Source organism: Labeo rohita, chromosome 21 (genome assembly GCF_022985175.1).
Source record: "Labeo rohita strain BAU-BD-2019 chromosome 21, IGBB_LRoh.1.0, whole genome shotgun sequence".
NCBI classification, from domain to species: Eukaryota; Metazoa; Chordata; class Actinopteri; order Cypriniformes; family Cyprinidae; genus Labeo; species Labeo rohita.
Window position 1 is genome coordinate 16231836 of NC_066889.1, and position 20933 is coordinate 16252768.

A 20933-nucleotide genomic window follows, 5' to 3' on the forward strand; every position below is an offset into this window, starting at 1 on the left:
GTTGTAAACGATTCCAGCCGAGGGTCTTATCTAGCGAAACGATCGGTTATTTTCATAAAAATAATACAATTTATAAACTTTTTAATGTCAAACGCTCATCTTGTCTTACTCTGCCTGTACTGTTTTTTTCTGGCTTATGACAGTTAGGGTATGTCGAAAAATTCCCATCTCATGTTCTCACTCAACTTCAAAATCGTCCTATATCGCTGTTTTACCTTTTTTGTTAAGGGTGTTTGATCTTCTTTGCAAAGACTGGGTCGATACTTAAAATGATTTTTGAAGTTGAGGGAGAAAATACGATTGAGGTTTTTCTACATAACCTAACTGTCTTGAGTCAGAATACACAGAGTTCAGGGAGAGCAAGGCAAGACGAGCGTTTGAGGATAAAAAGTATTTAAATTTATTTTTTTTAATGAAAATAATCGATCATTTCGCTAGATAAGACCCTTCTTCCTCGGCTGGGATCGTTTACAACCGCATTTAGGATCGTTTGAAGCCGCATTTAAACTGCATTTTGAAAATTCAAAATCGGGGCACCATAGCAGTCCACTACAAGAAGAAAAATGCTGAAATGTTTTCCTCAAAAAACATCATTTCTTTACGACTGAAGAACATCTTGGATGACAATAAGGGTGAGTACATTATATGTGAATCTTTGTTTTAGAAGTGGACTTCTCCTTTAAGCAGAAATTATGAATCTGAACTATTTATTGTGGATAATGTGACAAACAAATACAGGGAACAAGGAACTAAATGAGTTACTCAACAGCTCATCTGAATGGAATGAAGTGTCACTTCAGGACATGTGTGGCATGCACACGCTTCCTTAGTCACTGAGGTACCATCGGTGATAAGCGTGATAAAGCTGATGATTCTGAGCACCCATGTAACCACAGATAAAACAACAACAAACAGTGCGTGTTCTCAATTTTATGTGGCGGCCTATGGTTGTAAATGAGGCTGAATAAAGATGTGTACAGTAGACAAGACCCCCACTTCCTGTGCCCGCACTGACGGCACCTATTTACATTGGACTGAACGCTTATATGCTGCAGACCTCCAGCAATGAGAATCTTTTTTTTTTCTGAGATTGCAACTGAAACCAGTTTGGAGCTGTTTGTTTTTCCTGTTTGACATCAGCCCAACCTTTCCCATGACCCTCTAATGGACACGCCGTCTAAACCACAGACTGGATTGCCAAACAACAAACTGAAGGAATCTCATTTTTGACATGCTTAGTCCAGTTTCTAGGCCCATCTGCTGGCTAGCAATGACATCATTCTCTTTAGGAATGCATGCTTTGTGTACAAAGATTTTAAAAAGACATGTATACAGGGAATTTTTAAGAAAAATACTATATTTGCGTGAAAGAAAGACCTCCAAAAGTATCATAGCAGAGGTACCCAAACATTTATGTAAGTAATAATATGCATGTACACTGCTGTTCAAAAGTTTGGGATCAGTAAGATCTTTAATGTTTTTTAAAGAAGTCTCTTATGGATTTATTTGATCAAAAATACATAAAAAAGTAATATTGTGAAATATTATTGCAATTTAAAATAATGGTTTTCTATTTTAATATACTTTAAAATATAACTTATTCCTGTGATGCAAAGATGAATTTTGAGCAATATTACACCAGTCTTCAGTGTCACATGATCCTTCAGAAATCATTATAATATGCTGATTTATTATCAATGTTGGAAACAGTTGTGCTGCTTAATATTTTTTTTTTTTGAAACTGTGATACTTTTTTCAGGATTCTCTAATGAATAAAAAGTTAAAAAGAACTGCATTTATTCAAAATAGAAATATTTTCTAACAATATAAGTCTTCACTATCACTTTTTATCAATTTAACACATACTTGCTGAATAAAAGTATTAGTTTCTTTCAAACGAAGAAAGAAAGAGAAAATTTACTGGCAACTTACAAAAGATTTCTATTATAAATAAATGCTGTTCTTTTTAACCTGATATTTATCAAAGAATCCTTAAAAAAGTATCACAGGTTCCAAAAAAAATATTAAGCTGTTTCCAACATTGATAATCAGCATATCAGAATGATTTCTAAAGGATCATGTGACACTGAAGACTGGAGTAATGATGCTGAAAATTCAGCTTTGCATCACAGGAATAAATGATACTTTGAAGTATATTAAAATAGAAAACCACTATTTTAAATTGCACTAATTTTTCACAATATTACGTTTTTTTTTTTCTGTATTTTTAATCAAATAAACGTAGCCTTGATGAGGAGAAAAAAAAATATTTAAAAAACATTAAAAATCTTACTGATCCCAAACTTTTGAACGACAGTTTACATAGCATTCATACGTTTGAGGTCAGTACGTTTTAGAAAAAAATATACTTTTATTCAGCAAGAATTAATTAGACTGATCAAAAGTGTCAGTAAAGACATTTATAATGTTAGTTTTGCCATGGTTTCCACTAAAATATTAAGCAGCATAACTGTTTTCAACATTGAGAAAGAAAAGTTTCTTCAGTATATTAGAATGATTTCTGAAGGATCACGTGACACTGAAGACTTTGCCATACCAGAATTAAATTACATTTTAATATACATATTCAAATAGAAAAGTTATTTTAAATTGTAATATGTCACAATATTACATTTTCAAATAAATTACATTTTAAATAAATAAGGCCTTTTATAGCATAAGAAACTTCTTTCAAAACATTAAAAACTCTTAAAGAACTTAAATATTATTAATAAATATTATAACATTCAGAATATCTAAATGTTTTATTTTTTACAGTTATCATTCAGCTGTTTGTTCCAATCCTGATCTATTTTTTTTTTTTTTTTTACACATCTTAGGACCTGTTTACACTGCTGCGTTTTCGTTTTAGCTTTAAAATAAAAACGATCCTTGTCTGCACTGGTGTTTTCACTGCATTCCAGAAACGATCTCCGCCACACTACACAAGCGAAAATGCATGTCACATGACAATTCATGCAGGTATAACTATAGATATTAGGGCTGCAACAACGAATTTTTGAATTGTTTTCCATAGGCAGTGAGCGTTATGCGCGCTGTTTATGCGTTATCCTCGCGTTTTAACCCCCTGCAGCGCCTTCTGTTGTGGTGACAAAAGTTTTACCGACGCTTAAAAGGTCCGGAGACTGCAGTGATGGAGGAGAAACTTTTGGTGTCTTTCGCGGGTTACCCGGAGCTGTATGTTTTAAGTTTTTTGCTGATATGACAGTTTACTTAACAGCTAAAAACCAAAGATTTTAGAGCGCTCGCGCTATAATCCTTTAATTAGATTGACAGGACGGCTGATTTGATGGTTGCCTAGCAACATAAAAACGCAACGCGCTGCTCTTTTTTTTAAAAGTCACCAGAAAAATAAGTCACTACAGAATCCTGCTTTACTACAGAATCCTGCTTTTGTTCCGTTTTGAAGTGAGGAACGTAATGTCCCTGGTGCCAGTGTTTACTGGTTATCCAGCTTGACAAGCATGACAAGTTAGCGTTAGCTCGTTAATAACAGTAGTAAAGCAGGGGTGGTATAGTTACTTTGCACTTTGCATTGCAAGACTAAAGACACGTTTTTATTCACTCGCCTTTTTTGGACCATTCATTTTTCAATCTGTTGTCATGTATAGCTACACTGCAAAAAAAGCTTTTCTTACTTAGTAATTTTGTCTCGTTTCCAGTCCAAATATCTAAAAAATTTTAAATCAAGATTACTAGACAAGACAAATGGCATGAGAAAATTAAGTGATGCTTAAAACTTCTGTTTGAGATTATATCTCATTAAGATTATTTTTCTTACCCCATTGGCAGATAATTTTGCTTGTTTTAAGCAAACAATCACTTAATTTTGAGCTGTTTTTTCAGAAAACAAGACATAATTTCTTATGCTATTTCATGTGTCTAGTAAATGTATCTTGATTTAAGATTTTTTTAGATATTTGGACTGAAAACAGGACAAAACTACTAAGTTAGAAAAGCATTTTTTGCAGTGTATATTCTGTGCTTTGTCCCATATAGGTTATTATTGACAAATATATTTGTGTGTGTTGTACTTTTTAATTTAATTTTAAAGTTCTTTTATAGCACTTGGTCATCTTAAGCTGTGTTTAAATGTGGTGTATAAATGAACCTTGCACTTACTACAATGATGGTAATAATTTAATGAATAAGCTTCAAGTGAACTTGCATTCACTTGCATGTGTGCATTTGCAAAAGTGTGTGCGTCTGCAGTGTAGTGTAGAGAACAAGTTCTGGCATTCAAACAAATCCTGTTAAATTTTCTGATTTGTATTGTTCTTTCATTTTTTATAAGTTATTTATTGTTCTGGCAGCTCAGGTGGCACTTTATTTAAAAAAAAGTCTATATATTTGGCAGATGTAAAGCATACATGTGTATGTTTTTTGTGTTAGTCCATTTTTATTTTAATTTATTATTATTATAACAGCTCATCTAAAGATTTTAGTTCTGTTTTTGAATAAAGGGTTGGAAATGAATGCTTTTCTTGTTTTTTATCCGATTCATCGATTAATCGAAAAAATAATCGACAGATTAATCGATTATTAAAATAATCGTTAGTTGCAGCCCTAATAGATATGTATAAGCAGATGCCCTATTATTTAGATGGTGGATGCGTCAGGTGCTTGGAGCGGTTGAATGGGGCATCTACCTAAACATATCTATGGGTACAACAATGAGCATGATATTATTGTTTACACGGTCGCCAAGGATATGCAGAGCGAATGTGGGCAGCCATGCCATCGTTTTCAAAAGTCTCAGTTTTCAAGGGTCAAAAAACGCCAAGGCAGTGTAAACGACAGGCGTAACAGTAGCTAAAGTTATGTTTTACAACGAAAACACACTAGTGTAAACGAAGCCTTAAAATGGGAATAGATTGTGTGTGACAGTGTTTTGGTTTGAATATGTGCACACATCTGCGGGAGGTTGAACAGCCGAACTGCCATTCCCTTTGGCCTCTATCATGTCTCAATGTCTAAGTTGAGCGAGTTCCTTCACAGTTCTCGCTTAAGAGTACTGGGCCAAAACGCCCAAATAAGGCATCAAATGTGTTGGCTCTGGATCCTTGAGCTCAACAGGCAGCACTCCAGCTCTTCTAATACGACTGGAGGGGTCACATTCACAGATCACCAGGGCTCCCATGCAGCACAACAAGCTAATCTCCTAGAAGGAGTAAAGCTTTAACTGGTCTGGTTGTAAACATGCCCTTTAGCATAGCGCTCACAGGCCGTTTCATGTTGGTCAATGTGGCATTACAGTATCTGGCTATAATTTGACTGCGCTTGTCTTCAACAGGTGTTTGCAATTTCCCTCCTTCCTGCAGGGTTTCACAGACCTATATTGATCGTATAGGATCCTGTCGCAGTGTAGGAAAAATTTACTTTCCGCTGACATGTAGTACATTAACTCACAATGGGGTTTAAGAACTTACTTTGGCCGCTCCGATCTGCTCCTTGCGAAACTTTTCCAGCGGTGTTATCAAGACGTCATCAGCATTTTGTATCTAAATAGAAGAAAAATCATCAAACATTTTCAAACAACCAACATTAATCAATCATCCCTCGAAAACCTTTAACTATACAATAAAACATTACAAAATAATCAACAGTCACTGAGGGAAATGTTTGCTTTGTACTTAACAGCTTTGAGATTGTATAAAATAATCGTTCATTACTTTCTACTGTGTGTGTGTGTGTATATATATATATATATATATATATATATATATATATTTAACACGAGTAGCCGCTGTAATTAACTGCGGCCAAATCACAGCAGTGCTGATATACAGCCATATCTCACGTCTATGAGTGTGATATTGGGTTTATACAACAGTTCGATGACACGAGTGTGTAAATACATAAACAAAATAACAACGGAGTGTGTTTAAAACCCCTCTTTTGTGCAGAACTACTTCCTTCTGCCACAAATCTAAGCTTGACAGTTTAACAGCTGAGCCCAAGCCTCCGTTACTAATGTCTGGATTCAGAACACTTAAGAAGAGATGATGCCAACCCCTCAGAAGACTTTGTATGATGCCAGCCCTGAAACAACATACAGCACTATCAAATTTTGCTACTAATTCATAGTGTTTTTTGTCTGTTTGATTACGTCATTAATTGATCTTTACCATACATCTCTGCCATATGTACATCAGTTTGACATAGTCACCACTAGTAAGCTACTACTAAATATATTGTACAAACTTTAATTTACTTTAATTTGTTGCTTTGCAACGATACGTATCGTGAAAAGTGCTATAAAGATACATTTGAATTAAATTAATTTGAAAACATCACTTTAGAACTAGTAACGAAGGAACGTTGAGTTGCTTCATTGAATTACTGTATTAAAAGCTCACTGTATTATGTAGAATATCATGAGAGAGAGATGGACACAGCGAGTGTTATTATCTGCATCTGAAACAGCATTCATTCTTCAGATCGGTCTCGTAATCACAATAAGCATTAAATATCTGCTGAGGAAAGCGATATCTTTGTCGTATCATTAATGTCCTTTCATCTGTTAAGGGTGAGTTTGCTGCACAGTGCATTTGTTCGCTGTGTCAAGCTGTTATTGAAACTGAAAATAAATTCCAATTAACTTTTCAATGCATAAGTCTTTACTGCTGACTCAGAAAAACAATCTCTTGTCACCATCTAATGGTGGAACAATGTAACTAAAATCACCATCACGAACACAGCGTTTCTCAATACTAAACACTAAGATAGCCAAAACTATCTTCTCTGGAACTAATAATTGAGTAATAAGACCAAAAACTACTGTTAGATTTACCCCAAAATGAATTATATTTCTTGTGTAACCACTACAGAGACATCAGAGCCAGTGGTAAATTCAAGAAGATCTGGCTGAGGTAAGGCGCTCTCAGGCGGGTTCATGAGCGCAGAACGGACGCTGCCGATCTGGAGCGCACACATCAAAAAACGACGATGCAAATTTTCAAATAGACATTATCCTTATTAACAAACTGCATATTTGAACTATAAACAAGTACATTCTCACCTGAAAACCTCTTAAAACTACATTCCGTGACACAGTAAAACAGTTATATTTATAAAATGATACGGATTTGAGCATCCGCCATGACACTCGCTGTGAGAAGTGCCGCAAGCAGAGTGACACAATTACAAACTGTGAAACAGCTGTTGGAGTTCTGATATTGCTCTAATATCATACTCTTATCAGCCAATCACATTTGTGGACCAGATAAATATACACACACAACAGTTATTTCTGTTCCTCGAATCTGATTGGCTGAGAGGAGTGTGATATTCTAGTGATAACAGAACTCCAACTGTTTCATCATTTGTATCACTCCACTCGCTGAGTTTTCTCATGGCGGATGCCCAAATCCACTATAATTTTATAAATAATACTGTTTATGTGTCACGAAATGTAGTTTTAAGAGTTGTTTAGGTCAGAATGTACTTGTTTAGAATTCAAACATGCAGTTTGAATGTCAAAATCTCATCATGTTACATTTTACATGTAAATTTAATGCTGTATATCAGATCGCTGCCTTTGTACTATATTAAATAATTTGATTAAATAAAGAAAAAATTAAAACACTTGCAATATTCCTAAATACACTTCATGTTTTTCTACCTTTGAAGTTAGCATGACAAAAACTGCATCATACGCTTAAACCAAAGTGGTGAAAGTATTTAAAATTGACCCTTTTTACAGTCTGTAGTGTAAAAAGAAACACACTGAAACACAATGTGGTTCTTAATGTGTGAACTCATCGACATCACAGCCTGTTAATAGTTAACAGCCGGCAGTGTGCGCGAACGTATCCAAGGGAATTACTTTTATTTACTGTAAAATAACGGCACTATAATTAGTACCATTTTCATGTAGGCACTCCAATTGGAAAAACACACAATTACATACACTAGTTCCTTTTATACACTTTCCCAGGCGCAGCACGGAGGACTTCATGTCTCGCTGGAGAATTGGTCGAAATCAGTTCCACATGCTTGCCTGCGCTCAGCCGGCGGCACCACTGACCGTCCATCTCTACAGGCTCCATCCACCCACATCAACAGTAATGGAATTTGCACTTACAAATAATACAAATGTACAGACTCCAAGCAAGTCCAGATGTATGCTATAGGCTTTGAAAGGATGTAAGTGACAACTTCATTTTTAAAATATGGGTGCATTTCCTGTTCAGCTCATGGCGAACAGCTGAGTATTTCCCTATAGTGTAAACCAACAGTATATTTATACTGAATTTCAGTTCAGTTTACCGCATATATGATTACATAAAATGCTGAACTTTCATTTTAAACTTTTTAAGCAAGTCAAACAAGCTTGCCTTACACAAACATATATGACAGGCTTATAAGCATCAGACAGATGAGCTGCACATGGGACATATAAGAGTGGCCACAATAAAGAAAAGGGAAAATCATTTTAAAATCACGTTTTAAACACATTCACCAAGTTAGAAATGGATTCTTTGTATTTACGTTTTGAAAAATGTTACATACATAAAATGTGAGCATGCATGTTTTAATTATTTTCAAAAATGCTTTTAAATTATTATTTTTTCCAATGTAAAAAGTGTTTTTCTGTTTGTTTTTACAAACATCAACAATTTTAAATTCAGAAATATCATTTGATTTTAGGAGAATCGCACTACTTGATATTTCACAACCTGAACTGACTTTGTCTTGTCATAAAATGGTCAAATTATGTGATATTTTAAAGGGAGAGTTCACCTAAAAATGAAAATTATCTCATGATATACTTAACCTCAAGCCGTCCTTGGTGTATAAGACTTTCTTCTTTCAGATGAATATAATCAGAGTTATATTAAAAAGAACTAACTAATTAATAAAAGCCTTCTGAAGTTAATCGATGCATTTGTGTAAGAAATATATACGCCATAATGTCTAGCTTCCACTAACTGTCATACTAATGTTCACGAGTGGTGTTCCAGCGGATGTTGTAGAAAGTAGGTGAATGTGGTTGATAAATGTGGAAGCACAGAGGAGAACCAAAACAAAACACCAGTCACAAATAAAGTACAAAAGAAAGATTTGTAAAATGTCAGAGGATTTTAATATAAGCCACGAGGAGACTGGTTTTCCTTTGCTGTAAACAAAACTTATTTCTTGCGAGACGAGCATGTTCTCACTGGAGCTTATGCTACGGCTGTGTCCTATGTCATTTGCTGGAACACCACTCTCTCGTGAACGCAACTACGACAGTTAGCGGAAACTAGATATTATTAGTTTTAAATATTAATATTTTTCTTACACAAATATGTTGCTTTGCTTCAAAAGGCCTTTATTACCCCACTGAACCATGTGGAGTACTTTTTTAGATGGATTGATTGACTTTTTTGGGCTTTAAAATCTCAACAGCCATTCGCTGCCATTATAAAGCTGAAAAAGCCAGGACATTTTTTAATATACAGATGAGGTCAAAAGTTTACATACACCTCGCAGAAATTATTTCATAAAAATTCGAGGAATCAGGGGGTGAAAACTTTTTGAATTTTAAGATTAGGGTAAATATAACTTATTTTGTCTTTTGGCAAAATTGTAAGTATCTACTGTCGCAGTTCTAAAAGCAGTACTAAATTAAAAAAATATATGATATTTAGGCAAAATAAGAAAAGTGTACACAAAACTTTACACCCCTGGCTCTTAATGCATTGTTTTTCCTTATTAAGCATCAGTGAGCATTTGGACCTTCTGTAATAGTTGCATATGAGTCCCTCAGTTGTCCTCAGTGTGAGAAGATGGATCTCAAATTCATACAGTTATTGTTGGAAAGCGTTCAAATACACAAAAATGCTGAAAAAACAAAGAATTTGTGGAACCTGAAGGATTTTTCTGGAGAACAGCAGGCAGTCTAACTGCTCAGGACAAAAATAGACTCATGAACAACTAAAAAAAACAGCTGTGAACCATTCAGGTAACAACACAGTATTCAGAATCAAGTGTATGTAAACTTTTGAACAGGGTCATTTATATAAATTCAGCTATTATTTTCTGTTGTGGACTATATGTAAACATCTTTTATGTGAAATACCTTATTCAGATCAGTACTAAATAAAAAATAACATGCATTTTGTATGATCCCTCTATTTTTGGAAAAATATTCTGCAAGGTGTATGTAAACGTTTGACCTCAACTGTAACTCAGATTGTATTTATCTGAAAGAAGAAAGACATAAACACCTATGATGGCTTGAGGGTAAGTAAATCATGGGGTAATTTTCAGGAATTTTGAGTAAATTATCCCTTTAAGAAATTCATTGACCTTGACACACAGTCATGTCCTTCCTGTTTTATGTCCTACATGACTTTAAGTTTTAAAATATTAATAAGCAGTGAAGAATTTCTGTTAAAATATTTAACTAATAATAACAATAATAATAGTAATAAATAATAATAAATAGTAATTTTCTTTTAAAGAATTTTTATCTCTGCATTTTAATGTAGAGATTTAAAAACATATAAATAGCTGAGGTGCAGTCAAGCCAATGTATGTACAAATTGCATATTTAATGCATTTGTAAATATATTATCAATGATGTCATTGACCTACATGTTGAACTAAACTGAAGTCAACAATAAACTCTCAACTCATTAAAGCAAGTGGCCTTTCAGCACTTCAGATACAGCAGAGTGCCGAGCGCTGAGTGCAGACAGTCGTTCTGTTTGTCAAGAGTTTCTCCCGTCAAAACTTCCCATGGCCCTTTTTAGCCAAAGAGGAAACTCGCTTCTTACATCAGTCCGATCCATCATGTGGGAAAATGCCTCCCACTTAAAGCAGAGCATGTTGGCAGTGCGCCTAAGATGAAAGTACCTCTGGATATGAGACCGTCTACTAATCTGGCAGAACACAATGGCAGACATTCAATAAAACACTACTACGATTGTGTTTACATAGTGATTCACCGTTACGTGAGTCACAGCTTCTAGACCTGACCGTCTCGGCACCATGGTCCAATAACAGGGAGTACTTCCCATCTGCACCCCTGTGGGAGGGCAACACATTTACTTGGAGTTATTCACCCCTCGGCTCTGTTATTGTACGTCTATGAATGAAAAGGCCCTCAGGGACTTTCTCAGCTTGACGGAGGTGTTTGTCATCCTGAGAGGCCCAGAGCAGGAGCCTGTGAGACTGAAGCGTAACACGGCCACGGTCTACAGGAAGTAAAGAAACTGTAGGAGGCTGCTGGGTAATTCTTCCCCTGAGGCTCTTCACACAGCTCCGCTGACCCACTCTTCTTTCTCCAGTGAACAATGGATGGGACTGAAACTGCAGCCTGGATGCTTGCAGACTGGGGCTCTCCAGGCAAATGCAACATATTTCATATCCTCTTGCACAAATCAAGTGTTTCCAAATCAAACCGAATAGACTTTCCTTTGTGTACAGAAGCATTTTGAATGTAATCCCCTTTTAGGGTAATTTCTTTTACAAATCTTGGTTACAAATCTGGTTAAACCAGACTTTCAGAAATAGCTTACAACCCCTTATTAATTATAACGTTTAAAGCTAATTATCTACGCAAATCAAGATAAACAGGATGTGCAACAGGACAGAAATAAACATCCAAATTTAGCCACTTCTAACTGATCTGATTTATTTTTATATTTCTACCACTGGCTGTTGGTTATTGCTGTTGCTGTAGATTTTTGCTGCTGCAAAGCAAGTACAGGAACTTGCTACTGCCAATACATACACTGATACATTGCTGTGAGTATTTAGGACATACTGCTGGTGCACAGGTAGAATATATTACAACCTGTAGCAGATTTACTGTATACAGGTGGAGCTGGGGAGGTGGAGGGTTTCAGAGGAACTCTGAAAGCACTGCGAACTTCTCTAGTGAATACTAACCAGCCAATTAAATGAGAGCAGCAAGCTCATTGGCTGTGTATGCAACATGAACCAATCAGCTTGTGCCAAGTAGTTTAACGCTGTGATAAATATCATCAGTTTGCGTTAATGACCCACCAGGCTGCGCCATCTAGAGTTTAATAACAGAACTTGGCATTTATTCAGCTTCCTTAGAAATTTTGATAACCTAGATTTGGAAAAACTGGAAAATTTATTGTAAAATCAATGAAAAATCAAACCAGCTAACACCACAGAACCAAAAAATTCACTGATTATGTAACTAAATGATTTTACTTGGGTATTTCTTAATTAAAGTAACACTACCAGTCAAAAGTTTTTGAACAGTAAGATTTTCAATGTTTTTTTTTTTGTTTTTTTTTAAAGAAGTCTCTTCTGCTCACCAAGCCTGCATTTATTTGATCCAAAGTACAGCAACAACAGTACAATTCTGAAATATTTTTACTATTTAAAATAACTGTTTTCTATTTGAATATATTTTAAAATAGAATTTATTCCTGTGATTTCAAAGATGAATTTTTAGCATCACTACACCAGTCACATGATCCTTCAAAAATCATTCTAATATTCTGATTTGCTGCTCTAAAAACATTTATTATTATTATTATGTTGAAAACAGCTGAGTATAATTTTTCCAGGTTTCTTTGATGAATAGAAAGTTCAAAAGAACAGCCTTTATCTGAAATAGAAATCTTTTGTAACATTATAAATGTCTTTATCATCACTTCTGATCTTTCTATTCATCAAAGAATCCTGAAAAAATGTTTTCCACACTGTTTGAAGTATTGATAATAATAATAAGTGTTTCTTGACCAGCAAATCAGCATATTAAAATGATTTCTGAAGGATCATGTGACACTTAAGACTGGAGTAATGTAGTGTATATTACAAAATGAACAAGATGGAAAGTAAAAATAAAAAAAAGAGAGAAGAAATCTGGAATATTTCTTAATAACAGGCAGGTCTTTATCTAATAAGTTATAAAATGCCAAAAATGGGAACAACTGCTCAAACCAAAGTAGTGAATTTAAAATTCAGCCGTATATGTTCACTTCATTAAGACGTTGCAAGGAAAGAAAATTATCCATCTTTATAGTTATAAAATAGGATATACAGAGCAGCAGTGACTCACTAACATGATATTTATTGGACAGGGAAGAATTACGCATTGGTCTCTCACTGAGAAAGGAAACAACGTTGTGATCTACAGACTGGAAAAGCAATCATCTGAAGGTATGAGCCAATAACACAACATGTCATGAGTAGATGACCTAAGGTTTGACCTCAGCGTTTTTATTAGACATCCAGAAACAAGCCCAGAAGAAACAATAGAGATGTTTGTCTTTGCTACAAAGGAGGCTGCTGTCTTACAGTCACACCATTACAGCTAATAACTTGAGTTTTGCATTTACAAGACTTCAGTTTAGATTTGGCCAGACGTCATTCTGCTCTATAAAATTATGACTAATAAAAACTAATGACATATTATCATAAAAGTGTTTATCCAGAGGAAAAAGTGTCATTGAAAATATAAAAAAAATGTTTTTTTGAGCAAAAAATCTGCATATTGCAATAATTTCTGAAGGATCGTGTGACACTGAAGATTGGAGTAACGATCCTGAAAATTCAGCTTTGCCATCACGGGATTAAAATACATTTTAAAATGTATTCAAATAGAAAAAAGACAATTTAAATTGTAGTAATATTCCACATTAGTACTACATTTGATTAAATAAACAGCCTTGGTGAAAATAAGCCTCGCCAAGAAAATTAGCCCAAACTTTTGAACAGTAGTATATTTAAACTATACAATCAATTAAAGAAATTTGAGTTAGTGTACAGAAAATCTTATGCATCCCAAACAAAGCTGCATGTTTGTTAACATGTGGGTAGGGTCAGCGGTGAAGCACAGAGGAGCATTGTTTTCCTGGTGAGGTCTTTCGCTGCTGTACTATGACTAATGATCCACCAGCTGCAGCAGTGAATGGCAGTAATATTCCCTGGCAACACACTGCCTCATGCATAATGCCCATAAAAGTGCCTATTAGTGGCTAGAGCTGATGCCAATGAAGATGCTATGCTGTTCACTGATATTTAAGAGAAACAGCGTGAGTGATATTTCATTAGCGTCTGCACTTGCTGATCTATGCCGTTTCCCTTCCCTCCTCAAAGAGTCATGACCTACAGAAAGCATCTTTTTGGTAAACAGCCTGTTTCTCATAACGCACAAGCAGAAGCTCACAAAAAACAATCCCTCAAAACAGCGCACACGGATGGTGCTAAACCACAAGGCTATGAAACTTTAACCACGCGTGAACAATACCACATAAAAGAAACAATGAAGAGACAATTGCTAGAAAGCAAACAATCACTATGGCTACTTCATTTATGAGGTTTGCGGTACTTTTGAAGTAGACAGCATCATGTGGCGTGTTTATGGCATCACTGAGATTTTAAACCTACATAGCTTGAAGGAATAGTCCATTCGGAATTGACTGATTAATTGAAAGGCTTATTGTTTTACAACAACAATAAGCAGCACAGCTGCTTGATAATAATATGATATGTTTTTTAGATCAGCATATTAGAATGATTTCTGAAGCATCATGTGACACTGAAGACTGGAGTAATGATGCTGAAAATGTAGCTTTGCCATCACAGGAATAAATTACACTTTAAGATACAGTTGAGGTAAAACTGCATCTTATTTTTATTTAGTACTGACATGAATAAGATATTTCACATAACAGACATTTACATATAGTCCACAAGAGAAAATAATAGTTGAATTTATAAAAATTACCCCGTTCAAAAGTTTACATACAATTGATTCTTAATACTGTGTTCTTACCTGAATGATTTTTTAAATTTTTTTTTTAGAAATAGTTGTTTATGAGTCACTTGTTTGTCCTAAAAAATTAAACTGCACGCTGTTCTTCAGAAAAATCCTTCAGGTCCCACAAATTCTTTGGTTTATCATCTTTTTTTGTTTATTTGAACCCTTTCCAACAATAACTGTATGCTTATATGATCCATCTTTTCACTTTGAGGGACTCATATGCAACTTTTACAGAAGGTTCAAATGCTCACTGATGCTCCAGAAAGAAAAAACGATGCATTAAGAGCCGGGGGTGAAAACTTTTGAACAGAATGGAGATGTGTCCATTGTTCTTATTTTGCCTAAATTTCATATTTTTCCATTTAGTACTGCCCTTCTGAATCTACAAAAGAGGTTTCCCAGAAGACAAAATAAGTTAAATTTACCCTGATCTTCAAATTCCAAAAGTTTTCACCCCCCAGCTTTTAATGCATCGTGTTTCCTTCGGGAGCATCAGTGAACGTTTGAACCTTCTGTAATAGTTGCATGTGAGTCCCACAGTTGTCCTCAGTGACAGAAAAGATGGATCTCAAAATCATACAGTCATTGTTGGAAAGCGTTCAAATACACAAAAATGCTGAAAAACCAAAGAATTTGTGGGACCTGAAGGATATTTCTGTGCAAAAAAACAGTGGACAGTTTAACCGTTGAGAACATACAAGGGACTCATGAACAACTATCACTAAACAAAAAAAGAATCAAGCGCATGTAAACATTTGAACGTGTAATTTTTTATAAATGTAACTATTATTTTCTCTTGTGGACTATATGCAAACATCTTTTATGTGAAATATCCTATTTAGGTCAGTACTAAATAAAAAAACAACATGCATTTTGTATGATCGCTCTTATTTTGGTAAAATAATTAACATTTTGCAGATTCTGCAAGGTGTCTGAACACTTTTGACCTTAACTGTATATTCAAATAGAAAAGTTATTTTAAATTTTAATAAAATTTCAAATACAGTCTTTAGAGCCATAAGAGACCTTTCGAATGGTAGAATTTTTTTTTTTTTTTTTTTTTTTGAAACAAAAGAACAGAAACAAAGCAACTCACTAGTCGTCGTCTTTCCTCCTCCACTGTGTTCAGCAGCTGGGAGAATTCCTTGAATGACTGGGCTGTGATAAGAGAGAAAGAATTCCAATCATGAATCATCAGCTCTGGATCTGTAATTACTCTATCAGCACATCTGATTTTGCCCTTTGGTCTTTTAGCATGAAGGAAATACAGAAAACCTGCATATAATATTAGCTATGCTGAAAAAAACACACCATGGCCACCCAACAACTGATCAATGCACAAAGGGGTATTCAAGAAACAGCAGACCACATGTTCAAGATGTAGAAATGTGAGAGTAACATAAAACATGTTTCCTGTAAGAGCCCTGCATGTGTGCAACACGGTCAGTCGTAGAAAAAAAAAATCAAGATTTCATCATTTCAAAAGCAGTTGCATGTTTTACAGTGATCCATTACATTTCTAACAGTGGGATTATTCATGTTAGTTACAGAATATGCCTTGTTTTAACATTTACAGAACATGATACTTAAAATATAATCCGGATGCAGGCTAAAACCAGCACCTAAGAAATGATATAAAACAGAAATCAACTGTGATCTAAAATAAACTACTGTTGATATTATGTCATGCTACTAAAGTCACATCACACGATGTTGTGATTCTTAGATTGTGCTTTATTTTTTTTCCTAAACAAAGTACGCTTTGGCCACATCACTTCCTGTCCTGGGATATACAGCATTTTTCTCTTTTGCGATAAGCGGGGTCCCACCTCTCAGTCCCCCTCATCATTCTCTGGGGATTTTAACTCCTCCAGATATCCAATTAGAAACTCAGATAAGAACTACTTTCAACTACTTTCTATTAGAAGCGCAGACCGACAGATAAACACACCCTCGGTCATTTGAAAATCATGTTACAGCACGACAAATCTGTTTTGACGCATAGCAGGAGAACCACAAATCCGCCGAGATGCACTTAAAAGGACATGCAAGGCATGCACCAAACAATACTTATCCTGTCGAGATATGCATATCGCATTCGAAGAACTGGCATTCTGATTTATCGCAAACATACTCTACTGTTCAAAAGGTTGGGGTAAACTGAAGGAAGTCTTTAATGCTCACCAAGGCTGCATTTATTTGATCAAACTTTTGAATAATAGTGTATGGCTATTATTACTGACTGCATCGCCAATTCTTATAACCCTAATAAAGGGGTCCTATTATGCTCTTTTACAAAGTCTTAATTTTGTTTTGGGGGTGTACTAGAACATGCTTTCATGCTTGGTGGTCCGAAAAACTTTTTCACATAATTTACATTATTACAATACATTTCTCCCAGCCAGAACTGCCACGCCCCTTGTCAAAGAAGCAAGTTTTGTGTACAAGCTAGATTAAAGTGATTCTTATGTTTTAAATATGAATATTTTTCTTACAAAAATGCATAGATCCGCTACAGGAGGCCTTTAATAACCCCCCGGAGCCATGTGAGGCACTTTTTATTATGGATGGACGCATATTATTGGACTTATTTTGGACTGATGAGGAGAAACACTCATTTATGCCGTTCTAAAGCTTGGGAGTGCCAGGATAAATTTTAATATAACTCCAATTGCATTCGTCTGAAAGAAGGAAGCCATAGACATCTAGGATGCATAGAGGGTGAGTAAATAATACGCTACAGTAGTGTTGGGTCCTATCGTCAGCCTGCGAGATCGCCAATACATGATATTATCGTGCTAATGTATTTAATTGTTTACATACTTAGTTTCATTGTCTGAAGGAGCTATTCGTTGTAGTTCTTGAAATGGGATTTATCTTCCTTTGGAGTAGACTTTGAGATTTGTAACTTTGTAGATCTTTTTTATGCCCAAAGATACACACTACACATTGACTAAAGTTCAGAAAGTGAAAAAGCATAATAGCACCCCTTTCAATGAGAGATTTTTTGTACATTTTGAGGATAAAAGTGGCAACTGTGTTTTTTTTTTTTTTTACATTAAAATGTCATTATTAACATTACAAAGGTCTAAACTGCATTTTATCAGTCCCACTAGTCTAAATATCTAAAACTGTTTTGACCAATATGGACAGCCAGGGACAGGAACATTTTTACTCCATGCAGGCAGTTGTTTGGGTTCATGGTTTTCTAAATGCTAGTCAGCAATTGTCTCAGTCTGATAAACAACCATCACTGTTGTGTTTGACACTATAGAGTGTTTTCACAACGCGTCATCAATCAGCATATTGACGGCACTGAACATAAGCAAAGCCACTGAATCGAATGATACTTGAATATTTAGCTGATTACTGCTGCTGAAAATGGTCAATTATTGTCATGTTTTGGGTCAAACCGGGAAAATCATTTGGAGCACTAAAGACTGCCAAAAGTTATAACAAATCAAGGAAAAGCGTGCAAAAAACTCATTTCCAGGACAAGAATCTTGATAACATTTGTGTTTGTTCTTATCATTTCCGGTCAGGTAGGTGAAATATTAGGTTAATATCTTAATTAAAACTGCTCGTACATATCTTTAGTATCTCTAATAACTTTAGTTTGTCAAAATATTGCGCCCTTTCCTGCTTATTAAGTCATTCTCTATATAATTTGGCAGATTTTTTCAGTGGTTTAAACAGCATAAATTAGCAGAGCCAACATATTTAGTAGTACAATATCCATACAATCCATGTAACAGCCAAGTATCGCCTAAAAGGCCACGTATCCGGGTAACTGATCAAATCCTGACATAAGTGCAAACCCTCTATAGGGCTGTAGTGCTACAGTAATGTGTGTTTTCTCAGCTTGGTGGGTAACTTAGGACGACAGCTGCAAATAAAAAACTTATGGAGGCAAGAACATTTTGCACACTGTTTACAGCTTAAAGGGATAGTTCGCCCAACAAATGAGCGTTCTGCCCTTATTTACACACTACCACGTCATTTCAAACGTCTATGACATTCTTTCTTCTGTGATACAAAGAAGTTATTTATTTAGCTTAATAACCAATAAATTAATTTTCCATGGAATGAATGGTGATCACAGCTATTTTTAGTGAATAATATGTTTTTAGAAGTCTTATGGACTAATTTTTTTCTTTATGCTACTTTTTTGGGATTGACCTCTTCTTGTCCCCATCCACTTTTATCGTATAGATGAGAGCAGCTTCAAAATTCTGTGACACTTTTCCTTTTGAGTTGTATAAAAGGAGGAGTACTGGTTTAGAAAGACATGAGGTTAAGTAAATGATGACAGAATGTACTTTTTCATCCATCTAAGAAATTGTATAATTAACTAAATCATATGATTGTTCATCTAATTATCATCTTGATCATTTGCTAACTACTCACCAATATTAATCTCATCATCCGTCTCTGCATCTCCGATGCATTCAAACTGGAAATCCTGAAGCGACTGGGAAAATTTCTGCACAGCTGCAGAAAGATCTGTCAAAGAGACAACCAACAGAGTTATGTGATGGAGCTTCGTTATAATTTAAGCATATTCGCTTTGAATTATCAGCTATTATTATAACATTTTATATAAGCTGTGATTCATTTAGACTGAAAAGAAGATGCTGGCATCACAAATACTATAATAGTCAATTAAAGCATTAGTGCAAAGCAAGATTTAGGTCTCTTTGTGAAGGCATTCACTGCCTTTTGTTTGGTACAAAAGCCAGACTGCTTTGTGGCTGAGAATAAAGGAGAAAGTTGTGAAAGAGAATATTATTGAAAATAACAAGAAGCTGATTGTAACTAAACGTTCAAAGACTAAGACTAGTGCAAAGCAAATATATCTAGAGGAAGGCAGGAGGAGCCATGCTGGTGAAGTGGCCGATAACAGCATATCTAGCAGAGATATGTCTCCTTTCTGATATCACATCAGATCCCAGCTGTATAAATAAGCATTAAATGATGGCATACACCAACCATCCACATGCTCACTTTGTAAACCTGTTTGATATCAGAGTGGTTAAATGTTAAAATCTTAAGTAGCATGGGTATATTTGTAGCAATAGTCAAAAATACATTGTATGGGTCAAAATTATCGATTTTTCTTTTATGCCAAAAATCATTTGGATATTAAGTAAAGATCATGTTCCGAGATATTTCGTACATTTCCGACCATAGATATATCAAAACTTAATTTTTGATTAGTAATATGCATTGCTAAGAACTACATTTAGACAACTTTAAACTTTTAAGATTTTTCCGCCACCCTCATATTCCAGATTTTCAAATAGTTGTATTTCCAAATATTGTCATATGGTAACAAGCCACACATTCATGGAAACTTATTTATTCAGCTTTCAGATTCTGTATGAACCTCAATTAAAAAAAAAATACCCTTATGACTGGTTTTGTGGTCCTGATTCACAAATATATTTGCAATGATTTGTTCTTTGAGAGTAAAATTTCAGTAAGCCTCTGAAGACTGTACATAAGGAACTGTAATTTTAAGTACTTAAATTAACTGTTTTAAAAAGGCAAAAGGTCAGTTTGATACGTATATACATGCATTTTCATCAGAATATAAAATATATATTCTGGGAATACTGATATATTTAAATAGCACAACAAATATGAGCTTTCTCGCTTATAAACCTCAATAAATCACAATGATCTTACATTTAAAAAGACACACGACTTGTAACTTACTCTTAAGCGCACTAATAAGCATGTTTCCATCTTTGATTAGCTCCTTGATAAATTTATTAGTACGATCCAGCTCAATTTCGTGGCATTTGAGTCGGTCTCTGAAGTCAGGACTGTCTAGAAAAGAATCACTGAATTCCAGCGCCGGGAGCCCCATTGTAGAAGTGCGGATGAATGAAACAATAAAACAAAACCCGACGAACAGCTTTAATCCTCGGGAAAAAGTAGATTTCTTAACAGAGTAAACTTTCCACCGTTACGAGTCCCGAAACTCCGTCTCCCGAAACCCCACTTCCGGCATTTTGTTTCCCAGCACAATCACTGAGAGGTTCAGCAGAGCGAGAACGCGAGTGGAGCGGTGACTCCTACTGGTCTGATCCCGCTCACCTACAGTAAAACATGAGGACATGATTAGGCGACTATGCTGTGTTTGGTATGTAAGCTACTACACCCTCCT

At 35.1% G+C, this 20933-nt stretch overlaps 1 protein-coding gene across 1 annotated transcript in view; it reads right to left on the reverse strand.

Annotated features, from left to right (window-relative positions):
* arhgap42a (Rho GTPase activating protein 42a) overlaps positions 1 to 20852 on the reverse strand; it is a 34861-nt gene extending 14009 nt beyond the window's left edge. Inside the window, 4 exon segments of the mRNA XM_051093635.1 lie at positions 5451 to 5522; positions 15858 to 15919; positions 19169 to 19264; positions 20480 to 20852. Coding sequence (XP_050949592.1) covers positions 5451 to 5522; positions 15858 to 15919; positions 19169 to 19264; positions 20480 to 20633 — 384 coding nt within the window. The 5' untranslated portion in view covers positions 20634 to 20852.
* Between the last annotated feature and the right edge of the window lie 81 nt (positions 20853 to 20933).